The sequence below is a fragment of the Xenia sp. Carnegie-2017 genome, unplaced genomic scaffold (genome assembly GCF_021976095.1).
Source record: "Xenia sp. Carnegie-2017 unplaced genomic scaffold, XeniaSp_v1 HiC_scaffold_13, whole genome shotgun sequence".
NCBI lineage: Eukaryota > Metazoa > Cnidaria > Anthozoa > Malacalcyonacea > Xeniidae > Xenia > Xenia sp. Carnegie-2017.
This window is the reverse complement of record NW_025813436.1, coordinates 6,104,537-6,118,350: the sequence shown is the minus strand read 5'-3', so window position 1 is coordinate 6,118,350 and position 13,814 is coordinate 6,104,537. Positions and strand designations below refer to the sequence as shown.

General features: G+C 34.6%; 2 protein-coding genes across 3 annotated transcripts; both read left to right on the top strand.

Moving 5' to 3' along the window:
* Nucleotides 1–186: 186 nt before the first annotated feature.
* Nucleotides 187–9,284, top strand: LOC124452380 (kinesin-like protein KIN-14D). Its single transcript, XM_047002909.1, has 38 exons — nt 187–686; nt 778–1,077; nt 1,145–1,286; nt 1,458–1,592; nt 1,669–1,729; nt 1,799–1,908; nt 1,996–2,220; nt 2,296–2,388; nt 2,468–2,528; nt 2,593–2,965; nt 3,041–3,302; nt 3,399–3,619; nt 3,772–3,899; nt 4,088–4,320; nt 4,405–4,521; nt 4,588–4,695; nt 4,761–4,865; nt 4,932–5,069; nt 5,163–5,288; nt 5,361–5,420; nt 5,484–5,564; nt 5,644–5,724; nt 5,799–5,835; nt 5,923–6,017; nt 6,093–6,164; nt 6,232–6,432; nt 6,499–6,633; nt 6,717–6,790; nt 6,871–6,960; nt 7,040–7,130; nt 7,228–7,257; nt 7,338–7,443; nt 7,617–7,708; nt 7,817–7,885; nt 8,022–8,145; nt 8,220–8,298; nt 8,530–8,608; nt 8,727–9,284. The coding sequence occupies exons 5-38, from the start codon at nt 1,669–1,671 to the stop codon at nt 8,772–8,774; spliced, it is 4,005 nt and encodes a 1,334-aa protein (XP_046858865.1). The 5' UTR covers nt 187–686; nt 778–1,077; nt 1,145–1,286; nt 1,458–1,592; the 3' UTR covers nt 8,775–9,284.
* On the top strand, nt 543–13,785 carry LOC124452390. Of its 2 annotated transcripts, none has more exons than XM_047002921.1 (9): nt 543–548; nt 9,997–10,265; nt 10,508–10,659; nt 11,102–11,271; nt 11,355–11,509; nt 11,777–11,941; nt 12,017–12,083; nt 13,129–13,173; nt 13,244–13,785. In XM_047002921.1, the coding sequence occupies exons 1-9, from the start codon at nt 543–545 to the stop codon at nt 13,736–13,738; spliced, it is 1,524 nt and encodes a 507-aa protein (XP_046858877.1). In that variant the 3' UTR covers nt 13,739–13,785. The 2 variants fall into 2 exon arrangements, with proteins under 2 accessions (XP_046858877.1, XP_046858882.1); XM_047002926.1 differs by lacking the exon at nt 543–548 and adding an exon at nt 9,695–9,783.
* Nucleotides 13,786–13,814: the final 29 nt, after the last annotated feature.

Here is a 13,814-nt window from a genome sequence, read left to right as displayed (position 1 = left end):
ATGAGAGCACAAAAATAAAACCAGTCTCATAATGAAATGCATCTACAAATAAAAAATTATTAACAATTAGAAAAAGTTATTAGAACAAAAAGTAAGTTATATAATCGGGAATAAATAGAAGGTAGAGTAAACAAAATGAAAAAAGACCAACAGGAAGAAAAAAAGAGGAAAAGAAAGGAATAACCAGAAAAAGAAAATTAAGATAGAAAAATAAGGAAGAAAAATTGATGTCGATATAATAATAGCACATGCAGTTGCTTTCCAAAGTCTTCCTCAAGTCACTCTCATGTTCTAATAACCATGCGATTTGCGCAAGTCCGAGGGGTCGCTATGCAACAGAAAAATTAAAAACATTTGATTTTTTGAGCTATGAAAACTATCAATTTTTTTCGTGAAGACGTTAAAATAACACAATAATCGTCAACCTGGATGGCTCCCTCACGATGAAAACCTTGGTCGATGTTGATATACAAAGACTTTAGGTTCATGTTTGTCTTGGTTACACAGGTATTTAGGAGTAATCTTTACATCATGACATATTTATGAAGGTAGAGAAAAGAATAAAACCTACAACACATCGTAGTAAAGAAATTTCAATATGATGGCAACACGTAATCCAAAGGTTTTCCCCTCAAAGAAGCACTCTCCAGCAAACTCATCTGAAGAAATTGAACTGAAAGATCAAGGTAATGAGGTCATTGGGCATCTTTCTTGTAGTAATATGCACACTCTATGTGTTGTATGTTGTTTTTAAATACAATTTAACTTTTTTTGTAGCATGGAGTGATTCTGACAGCCAGTCAGGAAGCGAACGGTTTAAAAGTAGTTTGATTTCAGTAAAAGAAGCTGAAAAAACATTTGATAACACCGATTTTGGTGGAACTTTTCCCAAAAGTAGTACATCTGATGTAAATTCTACGCATGGGACAGTTGTCAGCATAAGAAATGGCAATGATGAAAGTGAAACGAACTCAGAGAATTCACGTAAAGAAAAGATCAAAAGAAATACAGTTAGTCCTGTCAGTAGTGAGATCTTGGAAGGACGTCTTGGGACACCTGAAAGTCTATCAGCAAAAGGTGATGTCAGTCACATCAATATAAGATAATTGATGAAATATTCATTTGTTTAAAGTACTTTAAATAGTTGCCTGGGAAGAAGCACCCTCAGAGCAATCATCTCAAACTCAACTGATTAGTAAGGATCACAAAGAATCAAGAGGGAAAAACAAACATGGTGTCATTGATAGTCCAGCCAAAGATGTGGACGTTAACTCCTCAGTTTTCATGTATGTAGTATGGTAATACAATTCATAAAGAATTTTTATTGTAAGCATATTCTATATGAACATTTAGTGTATAATGTATTGACTATAATCAATCAATATAACTGTGTGTGATCTTTATGATTTATTCTTTGTTGTTGTAATATGTGTTTTCTAAACAATGTTTATATATAGAAATAAAGGCTATATGAATGACAACACTCAAGCTTCAGATATTGATGAGGAATTAAAAGCACCACTGGAAGTAGGATATCATTGTTGAAGAAGCCATTTGCAAAAAGTACAACTGTGAAACCCTTCATTTCTGAGGTATTTGTCGCAGTAAAGAAGACTTACTCAATTATAGCAAGAGGTTTTAACAAAATATTTTATTCTCATAACTCAGATGGAAGACTATAAAGATAACAATTCTGGCCATGTGGCAAGCTCTAGTGTTGATTACCATGGTTAGTTATGACAATTCAGCAATCATCACCAGATTGTTGAAAATAAGTATTGTTGTAATATTTTGACAGATAACAGTACAGTATCTTCAGAATCAAGTGGTATTTTGGCATTACCTGAGTCAGAAGGAGAGCAAAATGCATATATTCCATTGATTTATGCTAAGGACTGTCTTCAAAAGGTGTTCATCCAACAGGATTTCCCAACTTACATGCAGCAGTATTTGATCACTATGGTTGACACTAAAATTTTCTTTGATTATGAATAGGTCATAGATGACATGAAGCGAATGAAAGGGCGTCATTTAAAGATTGTTGGTCAGATAGAAGAGCAATATAAGTTAATAGAGAAGGACAGCCAAGGACAGTTTAATCAATTTGTGATCACAATTCGTGATCAATATAATTCAAAGATTGCAACATTTCGTCAAGTGATTGAGTTCTATCAAGCAGATTTGGAGAAGAAAGAGAACTTCTGGAAGAGAAGCTATGAGGTGCTGTACCAGAGATCTCAATTGTTGCTTTGCAACTTGATTCTAAAAAATGGAATATCTTATGAATTTGCATAGAGTTTGAAAGAAAGAAACAAGGCTCTTCTGGAAGAGAAGAGACAGCTTTTATTAAAGAACAAAGAAGATTTTTCACGTATTGAAATGGAGAAGGTATGATCTTACTTTTAATGGTAAATTTTTTTAATGTGTGGGACCTTCCAATTTCCTACTGATGTAATTCTATGAGCAGATTTTCATAATCAAGAATCTTACAAATACATTGGATAAGAAACAAGCAAAATATCTTGAAGGTAAATCATTAATTAAAACTGAGCTTTTCAACAAGTCAAATTTCATGCACCTTTTGGATTGAAGTTAAGGACCAACTGCATTCACGAATGGAAGAGAATCGCGAACTTCAAGAGGAGATTTCTAAATTACGTGAAATGTGCGACAAAAGCAGCAGGCAGCATGCTGAAGAAATGACAGAAATGAAAAAGGCGTCCGAAAATGAAATAATTAGTATCAAAGATGCTTACAATAAAGATATTTCAGAGTTGAAATGTCAAGTTGATTTGAATGAAACGGAAAAGAATAAAATGAGGGAAAGTTTAGCTAAAGAAAAGAAAGAGTTGGAGAGCAGAGTTGCAGAATTGCAATTAACAGAAATCGAGTCGATAAAACCTGAGCTGGCAAAAGTAAAAAAGCAGAATGAATACTTGAAAACAGAAGTGAAAAATGTTAAATCGTAAGATTATGCTCACATTTTACTTTTTTCCTGATGATGTTTTAACTATTTTGTTTTGTTCTTTTTGAAAACAAGGATGTCGGCCGTTAACACGATGGAAGTGGATGAACCAATTCAGACATCATCCGAGGAGAGAGATGATGATTTAAAGCTACCAATTGATGTCGCTGCCATTCCTTCTAAACAACAAATGAATCTGTCTGAAAAAGAAAAACTGAACAATTTAAAAGAGGAAATGGCAAAAAAGAATGAAAGTATTATTGCATTAGAAGATCAAATTAAAACATTGATGGCAGAGAAGGAAAAATACGAAGCAAAACTTTTTGTATTTAAGCAGGTAAGTGCGGGGCATTTCTTCATTGTGATGCGATAGTTTGGCAAGTAAGTGCAGTGGGATAATTTTGTAAGACTTGTTTCCGTTTCACATGTTCAGGACCTTACATTCTCCAGGCAGCGATCTGAAGCGCTGCGTATGCAGTTAGAAGGACTTTTGTCGGCAGTTTCGTCAAAGCAGGATGAAGAGCAAACGGAAAAAGATCTGAAAAAAGCTGTGGAGGAGAAAACTGGTCATCTTGATGAAATAGAGAAGTTAAGAACGGAGTTGGAGACTCTAAAAGAGAAACATAAAAAAGAGGGCGACGATGAGGAAGTCGGGTAAGATGGACAATGAAAAGCATTAAATCACCTGAGAAGTTTAGCTTTCGTCACATTTATTTTGTTGCTAATTGTTATTTTATATCAGTTACGTATATGAAGGAGAATTATTGCAGAAACTATACGTAGCTATCACTTTCTCTTCTTCTTAGCGAAGAGTACACACAGTTGCTTGATCAACTCGCTGAAGAAGAGGCAAAAGTGAATGAAACTGAAACAAAAATAGCTGTTATGACGATGCTAAAGAAGGGGACTGTGCCCGACACATTGCCCGGGCCAGGTACTGCTAATATTTATTGGTAACAATGTTAAAGCACGTTGCTTGTGGCAAGTCCATTTCTTCAAAACTTTTATTGGTTGAAATTAATATTAAAAAAAGAGTATATTGCATGAAAAATGTAGTTTAACCGATGCCTAGTTACTGTAGATAACTTTGTGCCACGAAAATATTTGAGTATCTTTACCTAGCTGGTGGGACAAGAAACGAAATTGAAGCATTAGAAGAAAAGCTAAGACTGACTGAAGAAGAACGAGACAAAATCAGCTTTGAACTTCGTAAAACATGTATCGAACATGAAGTCGCTCAATCAAAACTGAATGAATCCGATGACAAAGTTGAAGAGATGAAAATAGAAATGGACGGATTGAGACAAAGTTTATCTGAAATCACTCGTAGCTCATCAGAGGAAGTGCCATGTGAGGTTAGTAATCCAATGATTCAGTTAACTCAATTGCTTTGACAGTTGAATACATTAAACAGTACGTAACTCGGTTTTATTTTCAAGGAGTTGAACGCACGTATAGAAGAACTGAGAACTGCGTTAACGCAATCCCAAAAAGATAAAGACCTTGAAAAATCAAGAAACGGCGATCTTCTTGAGGAAATTGAAAAATTGAAGATCGTAAGCTTTGTTGGTTTTCAAATACTTTCTAAGGGTTTGCAAGAAAAGTTGTCTGGTTTCATTTAGGAGATAAGCAACATTCAAATTCGTTCCAACAACGAGATTGACGAACTTAAAGCAAAATTATCCTCAACCAAACAGACTTTAGAGGGAGAGTTAAATGTGCAAGAAGAGGTTGAAAAACGAATTAAATTCATATTTTTTATTACATTAATCATTGTTCCATTACTTTTTTCTAGCGATTGAAAAGCTCCAAAGAGAGAATTGCTGAGTTGGAAAAACAGTTGCTTGAGAATGTCCCTTTAGATGTTCGCAAAGAGCTTGAAAAACATCAAGCGAAAATAGTACGTGTTAAAATCTATGTTAAAATTGTCTCTACATGTATTTGTAGGCTTTTTTTTTTCTTTAAGAATGCTATCGAAGTTGAAAAGGTTGACATGGCTAAAAACGTATTGCTCCTGCAAGCCAATAATAAAGAGCTCAGTGCAAAAATAGATTCTTTGAACAACACCATCGATGCAACGAAACAGACGAACGAAGACCTACAGGTAATTGCCGTTTTCAGTTGATACATGGAACAAAAATTTTTTTGTATCTTGTTAAAATGTGTGAGAAAAATGATATTTGATCACGTGGTGCAGGAGCATAGCAAAAAAGTACGAAATGAAATGGAGGAGAGAATGAAGGATTTGTCGCATCAAACTGAAAGCAAGCACAAAAAGTTGGTTGAGGAACATAACAAAAAGCTGAAGAGTTTACAGTTAAAGGTAAGTGGATTACATGTAGTTTGCAACGCGATTATTCTTTTGAAAACGCGTGATTTTTAAAATTTTTGCCAGATCAAGGTCGCCGAGTCTGCTGCATCTCAAAAGGTGGTCACAACACCCATGCAGAGGAAGGCAAGAATTTTTTATTTTTCATGACGATTTTTGCTTTCGAAGATTATTCATTTTAATTTATAGGACGCACGTGAGGAAGAGAAAGTCCAAAGAGAGAAAGAAAAATTACATGGTCAAGTAGAGGCATTAAAAAAGTCTGCACAGGTATTCTATTGCTTTTAGATTTTTTGAGTAAGAATTGGTAGCTATTTGTATGTTTATCATTGTATTCTGTGCTGTACAGGAAGACAGCCAGAAAATTAAGGCATTGGAGAAAGATTTAAAAGAAGCCAGATCGAAGCAGGCTGCTGGAGGTGCTGAAGATGTAAGCTGAGACCATTTTACGAAAACCTTTACACTAAAAGATATCCATTTTTAATTGTTGTTTTTATATTGTAGAGAACAGCTGCAAAGAAGAACGAAAAGCAGTTGAAAGGTAATGTTACACATATATTTTATATGTTTATATACGTAGAATATATTTTACGGGTTCGTTTAAGCAGAGTTTTCTCTTTTGGATTAGATCTATCGAAACAATTTGAAATGGAGAAGAAAAAGAACGAAAAACATATTGAAAAGTTTAGCAAACTTGAGGAAGAACATGTAGAATTGAAGAAGGTGAAACAGAATGAGATATTTAATGATAATCACATGAACTATTTTTCGGTAAGGTATCGACTACTTTTTTCTTAGAGATTCGACTCTTTATCAGCCGAGAACAAAAGTGACAAAGCTGAACTATTGAAACTTGGAGTGGCTGCAAAGGTATACTATACAACCGGCGTTTCGAAGTGTTTTCTTAATAAGCGAGAGTGAAGTTTTATCATTATAGGAAGGACTTATTGCTCAAGAAAAGGTTCATGATTTAACAGGTGAAGTAAAGCGATTGCACGAAGAAAACAAAACTTTGTCTGAAAACTACAACAGCGAGCGTATTCTTCGCAAGAAGTACTACAACATGGTGGAGGATATGAAAGGAAAGATTCGTGTGTATTGTCGATCGAGACCACTTAGTCGTTCTGAACTTGAGAGGGTAAGATAAAATGATTCGCTTAAAATCATAATCCTCTTTCAAAATAACGTATACTTGCTGTTTCAGGGCAATCATTCTGTGATCAGATCGCCAGATGAGTACAGCATCTCCGTCGATACCGGCAGAGGCACAAAGGAATTTCAGTTCGATCAAGTTTTCACTGAGGAAAGCAGTCAAGAGAAAGTATTTGAAGACACTCATGTATGTGAACGTGTTTATCCAACTTCAAATGTTGAATACCGAGCAGATTTTGTTCTCAAGATTTTGTGTTGTTGTTTCCATAGAATCTTGTACAATCGGCTGTGGATGGCTACAATGTTTGCATTTTCGCTTATGGTCAAACAGGATCTGGGAAAACATATCCTTTTTAATAAAAATTTTTCTCCACAGAGAAGGCGCACGGAAAGGAAGTATGCATGTTTCCTTAATAAATCATACTTTCACAATGATAGGTGATAAAGAGCAGAAGTTTCCCGGTATCGCACCAAGAGCTATGGAAAGGATATTTCACGTTATTAATGAAAACAAGTGAATACCTTGCTTTTTGATATCTTCATCCTGTCTGGGCCAGAAAGACTGAAAGCATATCTACTACTTCTTATTATAGAGGAAAGTTCACTTTTAAGATTTCGGTCTACATGATGGAGTTGTACAACGATCGTCTGATTGATCTGCTGGCAGAAAGTCATACTTCAGACGTATCCTTTGAAAGTTGACGATTCAATTTAAAAATTCTTTTAGTGAGTCATATTGTAAATGAATCACACTGAATTTTGCTTCCTTGATAAAATACAGGTGAGATTGGACATTAAGAAAGACAAAAAGGTAATTTGAAATTTTTCCTTAAAATTTCAGACAGCCTACGTACGTCATCAGTGAGCAAAATCTTTTGATTTTTTTGTCAGGGTTTGGTATTTGTCCACGGAGCAAATGTTCTTGATGCAGGTGATGCAAAATCTCTGTACCAAATATTTGAGAAAGGTTCCGAGAATCGACATGTTGCATCAACAAGTAAGGTTAACACATCCATTTTTCAATGTGTTTTATAGTCACAACATAGACATTTAGGGAACTTAGATTGTTAGGAATTGTGAGCGTAGTAGCTATAATTGAATATCAAACCATTGTGTATGTTGTAGAAGCTCTCTAACATGAATCTAACCCAATTTTATAATCTGTTGTAGAAATGAATTCAGAAAGCTCAAGATCACATCTAATTTTGAGTATAATCATCGAAAGTACCAACAAAACGACTGGGTCAGTTCTTAAAGGCAAGGTAAATGCAAGCCACCAAAATTAAATAGAAAGTGAGAGTAAAAATGGGTGAATACTGGCGACCAATAAGTGGTTTAGAATATTGAACAATCATATCTTATACATATAGCTCAGCTTGGTGGATTTAGCAGGCTCCGAGAGAGCATCAAAGACACAAGCTAGTGCTGAACAGCTAAAGGTAACCATGTAAAATCATCAAACAACACGAAGCAATCATCTCAACAATCATTTCAACAATCATCATTGAGGAAAAAATATTTGATGCTTTCGAGGAAAGGGATAGCTACTTTTTATATCAATTTGTTTTGCATTAGGAAGCACAAAGTATCAACAAAAGTCTAAGCGCATTGGGAGATGTAATTTCTGCCTTGTCTAGCGAGCAATCATTCATACCTTACAGAAACAACAAGCTAACCATGTTGATGCAGGATTCGTTAGGTACAGTGTTTTAATAAGAAAGATAACTGTTGAAGACTTATACGAAAAAAATACTCTATTGTCTGTTTCAACAGGTGGAAATGCAAAAACCCTTATGTTTGTAAACATTTCGCCAGCAGATTATAATACAGATGAGACTGTGACCTCGCTCACGTTAGTAATTTGTGCTTTCAAGTACTTGCTTTGATATCTCAAATATATAGGTGAAATATATAGGCAACCTTCAGTGGCGTTGCCAGCCTACAAGTTTTAGTCAGGCTTTAAAAATTTCAGTTTGCTCTGTGAGTGAAAAAAGAAAAATAGCAGGACTTAATTAGAGTGCTGGCTCTGCTACTGGCAGCGTATAGTTGAATAAACTTCTTGTATATTTTGCTATGTTCACAGTTACGCCTCTCGAGTCAAATTGATTACAAACGATGCTTCTAAGAATGCTGAAAACAAGGAAATTGTTCGACTCAAAGGAGTAAGATTTCTCTTTTTCATCGGTGTTTATCGTTGTCGTTTTTCTCTTTTGTTGCAGGCGTTGTTTTTTTATTTCACATCAGCTTCAAATAATAATGTTTTATTTTTAACCGTTGCAGATCATTGCAAAATTGAAACAAGGTGAAAGCGTTGATGAGGAAGAGTAGTGGGAATTGTAACTTGAAATGCCACTTTATTTATACTCCTGCTTATCTGTGGCCTTGCCAAGGGGCGGCATGTGCTGTACTTCCCATAATTGGTTGTGATGCATGGGTCTCTCGCCTCAAGTGCTCCCTCCCCCAAGTTGAATTTTGAAAGAACAGTCTTAAAATGCAGAAATGGAAATAGAGCTGCTTTTACTACAGTTTAGCATTCCGCCACAGTATAGAAACATACAGTAGTCTCACTTCACTGTGTAACTTGGTGCTGTGTATTTAATTAGATTACTGGCTGCGGCTAGCCACCTCATCGCTCCAAAAAATACAAATTTACTGGATACCGCCACATGCGTTACACACAAAAATTTCTATTGAGTGGGACTACTGTTTGTTCCTATACTGTGATGCTGTGGTTAGGTGCTCACATACTTGCGACATGATCAATTTAAATTCCTGGTGCCAGTTGCACAAAGCCAGGATAGCGTTATCCATTGGATAGCAAAAAGTTTTAAACTTATAAAAAAGGTGTTTATATTTTTCATACGACAAAGAAATTTCGTAACCTTCGAAACAATATTTTATTTCAGTGGTTTCTCAATTCAAATCTTATATTTTTTGCTTGTTAAAAGGTTTTATAAAAGTTTTAAAAAAATTGCTATCGAATGGATAATGCTATCCAGGCTTCGTGTAACCGGCCCCTGGTAATAATGTAGTAATATTATAAATTTTGGGCATGTGTCTTCAATATTAATCATCATAATTAAATTATAAATTCAAAATTCAAATAATTTATAATAACCATGTGGCATATGCTGGAAACTTTTACAAAAACCAAAAGCGTTGGAATTTTATTTTCGAAAGGAAGACCATCATTGAAAGATATTAAAATTTCATAGCGTCCTTTTCACAATGCTTCCTGTTCTTCAAACACTTAGCATATTAATTTCATTTACATTTAGTGGGTTTGACACGTATAATTATTGTTTCAGAGTTTGAACAATGTAATTTTTGGAAGAAGGTAAGTGAATTCCTAACGATAAACTTGATGAAAAATGCACATTAACTATATATCACAATATGTTTTGGTGACACAATAAGTTATATAAACAATTTACAACTTTAGGTTTTGCTTATGAACCCAGTTCATTCGACAATTTGGCCATTCAGGGGATGACTTTGTTATAGATACTAGTTATATACTGAATTTTAGCAAACTTTACCTATATTTTAGATTTTTGAAGAGTTAGTGGCTATGTTCTTGTTTGGCTTTCTACTATTACATCTGCTGATTTCATCCAATAGTGGCGACGAAAATCTTAATGGACATTTAAAACCCCTTGGCTCACAAATTGCACCCATTGGTGATGTGTTGGCTATTGACGAGGTTCCGTCGCCCGAGGAGTTCTTCTATAAATATGTTCAACCTGGAAAACCAGTTTTATTCAAAGGTGCAGCATTAAATAGCCCAGCTTATGAAAAATGGACAGATGAATATATGAGGTACATGCTCAAAGCTTCTTGATACAGCAGTGCAGCCAGGCTATGAATTTTCCAATCTGTTTCTGCTATGCATTTTTTGTGTTCATTGTAATACATTTCTAATGAAATGGATAACGATATGATCTGAAATTTACATAGCAGGACCAAAACTTGTGGCCTTGCTCTGCTACTGACTGGACATATATTAAATTATTGTCTAGTCATAGTTTTAAAAACCTTCATTTTGCTGACCATTGTGTTAGAAAGAAGTTTGGAGGTTTGAAATTTGATGTGGAAGAAGGAAAAAAAGAGAATCGATCCAAAGAACTGTTCAACATGCCGCTTAGTGACTTTCTTAATTCCTATAAAAGCAAAGATATTTATATGGTTGCCTCTCTGCCCAAAGCAATGAGCGGTATGTTTTATGAGTGCTTGTAAATTGTTGCCTTGATTCCATTAAGAACTAACTAAATTTTGCACACACACTGTGCTCATAGCGATGGATTTTGTTAGGGGTTGGCAACCTAGCTGAGTATTTTGCATTTCCCAGTAAAAAGTTCCTATAGTCAGAACTGTCTACTGATTACTCTCATTGTCAATAGCATAGCAAGCCTGAGTTTTACTCCTGCTATGCAAATATGCTTGTGTTCACTGACCGTGATTGAGAATAATGGATTTCTAAAAAATGAGCTCAGATCTGCAGGCTGCTCACGCTACTTATGGTAATATCTGGCAAATCTAGCTTCAAATACATTGACTTAGAAATTCAAAGGGAGCATTGACCAAAATTTTGCCTAGAATTTTTGCCACCTACAGAGATAAATTTTAAATTTGTCTGTGTATGTGTTTCCTTGTAGAAGATGTCTATCTTTTAAAATGTCTCTTATGTGGAGGTTTCACAAATGAAATTCAGGACAGCGTAATGTGGTTTAGCAATGGTGGTACAAAATCAGTTCTGCACTTTGATGCAATTGATAATATAAATTGTTTAATGAGTGGCACTAAAGAATTGTTTATGGTAGATAAGGTAGAAAATATAAATTTTTATCATCATTGAAATTTTCATTTTGGCTTGTAACCTGCCATGGGCATCTTTTTAATCTTGATTAGAGAGAACACAAACACATATTGGTTGATAACCCAAGTGGATCATTCTCAAATGTTGATGTGGACAAGGTAGATCTGAAAAAATACTCAGGATTGGCAGATGTTCCTTGGTATAAAGCATTTATGAAGCCTGGAGACTGCTTGTACATTCCTTATAGGTAAAAACTTACAAAAAAGTGAAATGTGGCACAAGTTAATTTGTTGATGAATTAAGGAAAAAATGCCTTAAGCAATTTTCTTAGTGTAAAATGTGTTAGTGAGTAGCATAGTCATCTATAGAGAGCAATATTTGTATATTCATGGTATACTGTTGGTGTTAAGTTTCTTTGTAATCAATTGTGGGTTTTTGCAGATTATAACATGTATATGTAAATATTGCCCCCACAATCATCAATGGATATGTCATTCATTTTTTTATCTTCAAGGTGGTTTCATCAAGTGCGCTCATATGGACCTAGAAATTTAGCGATAAACATTTGGTTTGCCCATAGACTTAAATTTAATGCAACTGATTGCCAAAAAAAGGCCGCTGATGAATTTGCTTCTCTTTCACAATTTGAAGTCAATGAACTGATTGGACCTAACTTGAGGTATACATGAAGTGTGGGCTGTGTTTGTAATTTGTATATTGCCTAGTTTGACAATTGCAATACCTATTGATTTAGACTGCTTGTAATTGATGAAATGGAAGATAAGTCAGTGAATACACAACAATTTATACAGATTATGCAGGTTATTGTATGCATATTCTTTTTACCACAGTCAAATACAAATGAAAACAATTTTTTAGAATGATTCATATTACTGTCAGTATGATCTTTCTGCAACAATACATATTTATGAACAGCTATGGGGTGCCATTGCTTCCATATGTATAAAAAGCCAGCATTCTTCTAATTTCCATACATGGTTCTACTTGCTATTTTTCATGGTGATGAATTTATTGTAACCAGGGATTTTACCAAAATCTCATGATCTAACCGATAATTTCTCTCATTTAATAAATATTCCCCAACTTTTGGCTAACTATGTTTATGTATCAATAAGATGACCATAAAATATAATTTTCTTTTGCTTCACACCAACAATATGGCCTAAACATTAAATCCTACAATGCAAATTTTTCAACAAAATTATTAGTGATTTCTTTATAAATTGATTTCGATCATTGTTTTTCCAGTGAATTTACACAAAATATTTGAGCTGTGAAACAGAAATATGGTTGCTATTGATCATAGCAATGTCTTGTGTAATATATCCCAAAGTTGGCAACTGTGTTCATATTCATAACAAAGGGTACCTCCAAATACCGTAAGCATTTTCATTCAACGTTTCGACTTTATTTAGTCATCATCATCATGAAAGATTATATTACACGTGTATTCAATATGTATACACATGTAATAAGTAATTTAATGTAGTTAACAGAAGACAGGCCTCTCGAAGCTTTAGTGCTATGATTAAGTTCCGATTTTTTCCTACGAATGAAGAATGCTTCTAAAGCTTTGAGAGAACTAATCTGTCTTTTGTTGACTATATGTATATCAAATAATATCGAGTATATACGTACTGCATAGGCACGTAATATAGTCATTCTTGATGATGACTGAATAAAGTCAAAACGTTGAATGTAAATTCTCACGTTATGTAGAGGTGCCTGTTGTTACTCACTTTACTAAAATACTCAGTGGTTCCTGAACACATTTTTGTGTAGCATATGCATTTCTAAGACTGTGTGACGTATACATTGATTTTTTCCACTTTCTTTCTGATACAGAACGTGTGGCGAAGTGAAAAGATTGCACAGGAAGGACGTCAAGTGGTATTATCGTTTGTAAATTTTGCACTATTGCAAATGAAGTGTTTAAAAAAATGACTTGATTTTTTTTCAGCTAGAGAAAACGTTCACTGAGATGGACATCGATAAAGATTATCTTCTCTCTCCTAAAGAAGTAATGGATGCCCCTATGGAAGAAATTGAACAGAAATTGCTGAAATTGTTTCCCGTTGATGATGATGAAGAGGAAGATGAGGAAAGAAGGAATGAGGATGAAGATGATGAAAGAAGGAATGAGGATGAAGATGATGAAAGAAGGAACGAGGACGAAGACGGTGAAAGAAGGAACGAGGACGAAGACGGTGAAAGAAGGAACGAGGACGAAGATGATGAAAGAAGGAACGAGGACGAAGATGATGAAAGAAGGAACGAGGACGAAGATGATGAAAGAAGAAAAGAGAAGAAAAAAACTGGTGAAAACAACAAAGGGCACAGTGAAATTGACCAACGTAATGATGATAGTCAGGAAGCAAATGATAATGAAGACATTTCTGCTGCAAATGGAAATGAAAAGAGTTCAAGGATAAATATTAAGCACACAGATTTGTAGATGTGTTGTTATTGAATTGAATAAAATTTTCATTGATTCGCTGCAAACATCTGACCGAAACTATGAGCATTTAACC

Bases quoted from the DNA above. Each gene is read 5' to 3' on its own strand.
- LOC124452380 (XM_047002909.1), top strand. From the start codon at position 1,669: ATGGAAGACTATAAAGATAACAATTCTGGCCATGTGGCAAGCTCTAGT. The intron at 2,966-3,040 runs GTAAGATTATGC...TTTGAAAACAAG, and splicing joins GAAGTGAAAAATGTTAAATC to GATGTCGGCCGTTAACACGA. The intron at 8,146-8,219 runs GTACAGTGTTTT...CTGTTTCAACAG, and splicing joins GTTGATGCAGGATTCGTTAG to GTGGAAATGCAAAAACCCTT.
- LOC124452390 (XM_047002921.1), top strand. The intron at 11,510-11,776 runs GTAAAAACTTAC...TTTATCTTCAAG, and splicing joins TGCTTGTACATTCCTTATAG to GTGGTTTCATCAAGTGCGCT. The intron at 11,942-12,016 runs GTATACATGAAG...CTATTGATTTAG, and splicing joins CTGATTGGACCTAACTTGAG to ACTGCTTGTAATTGATGAAA.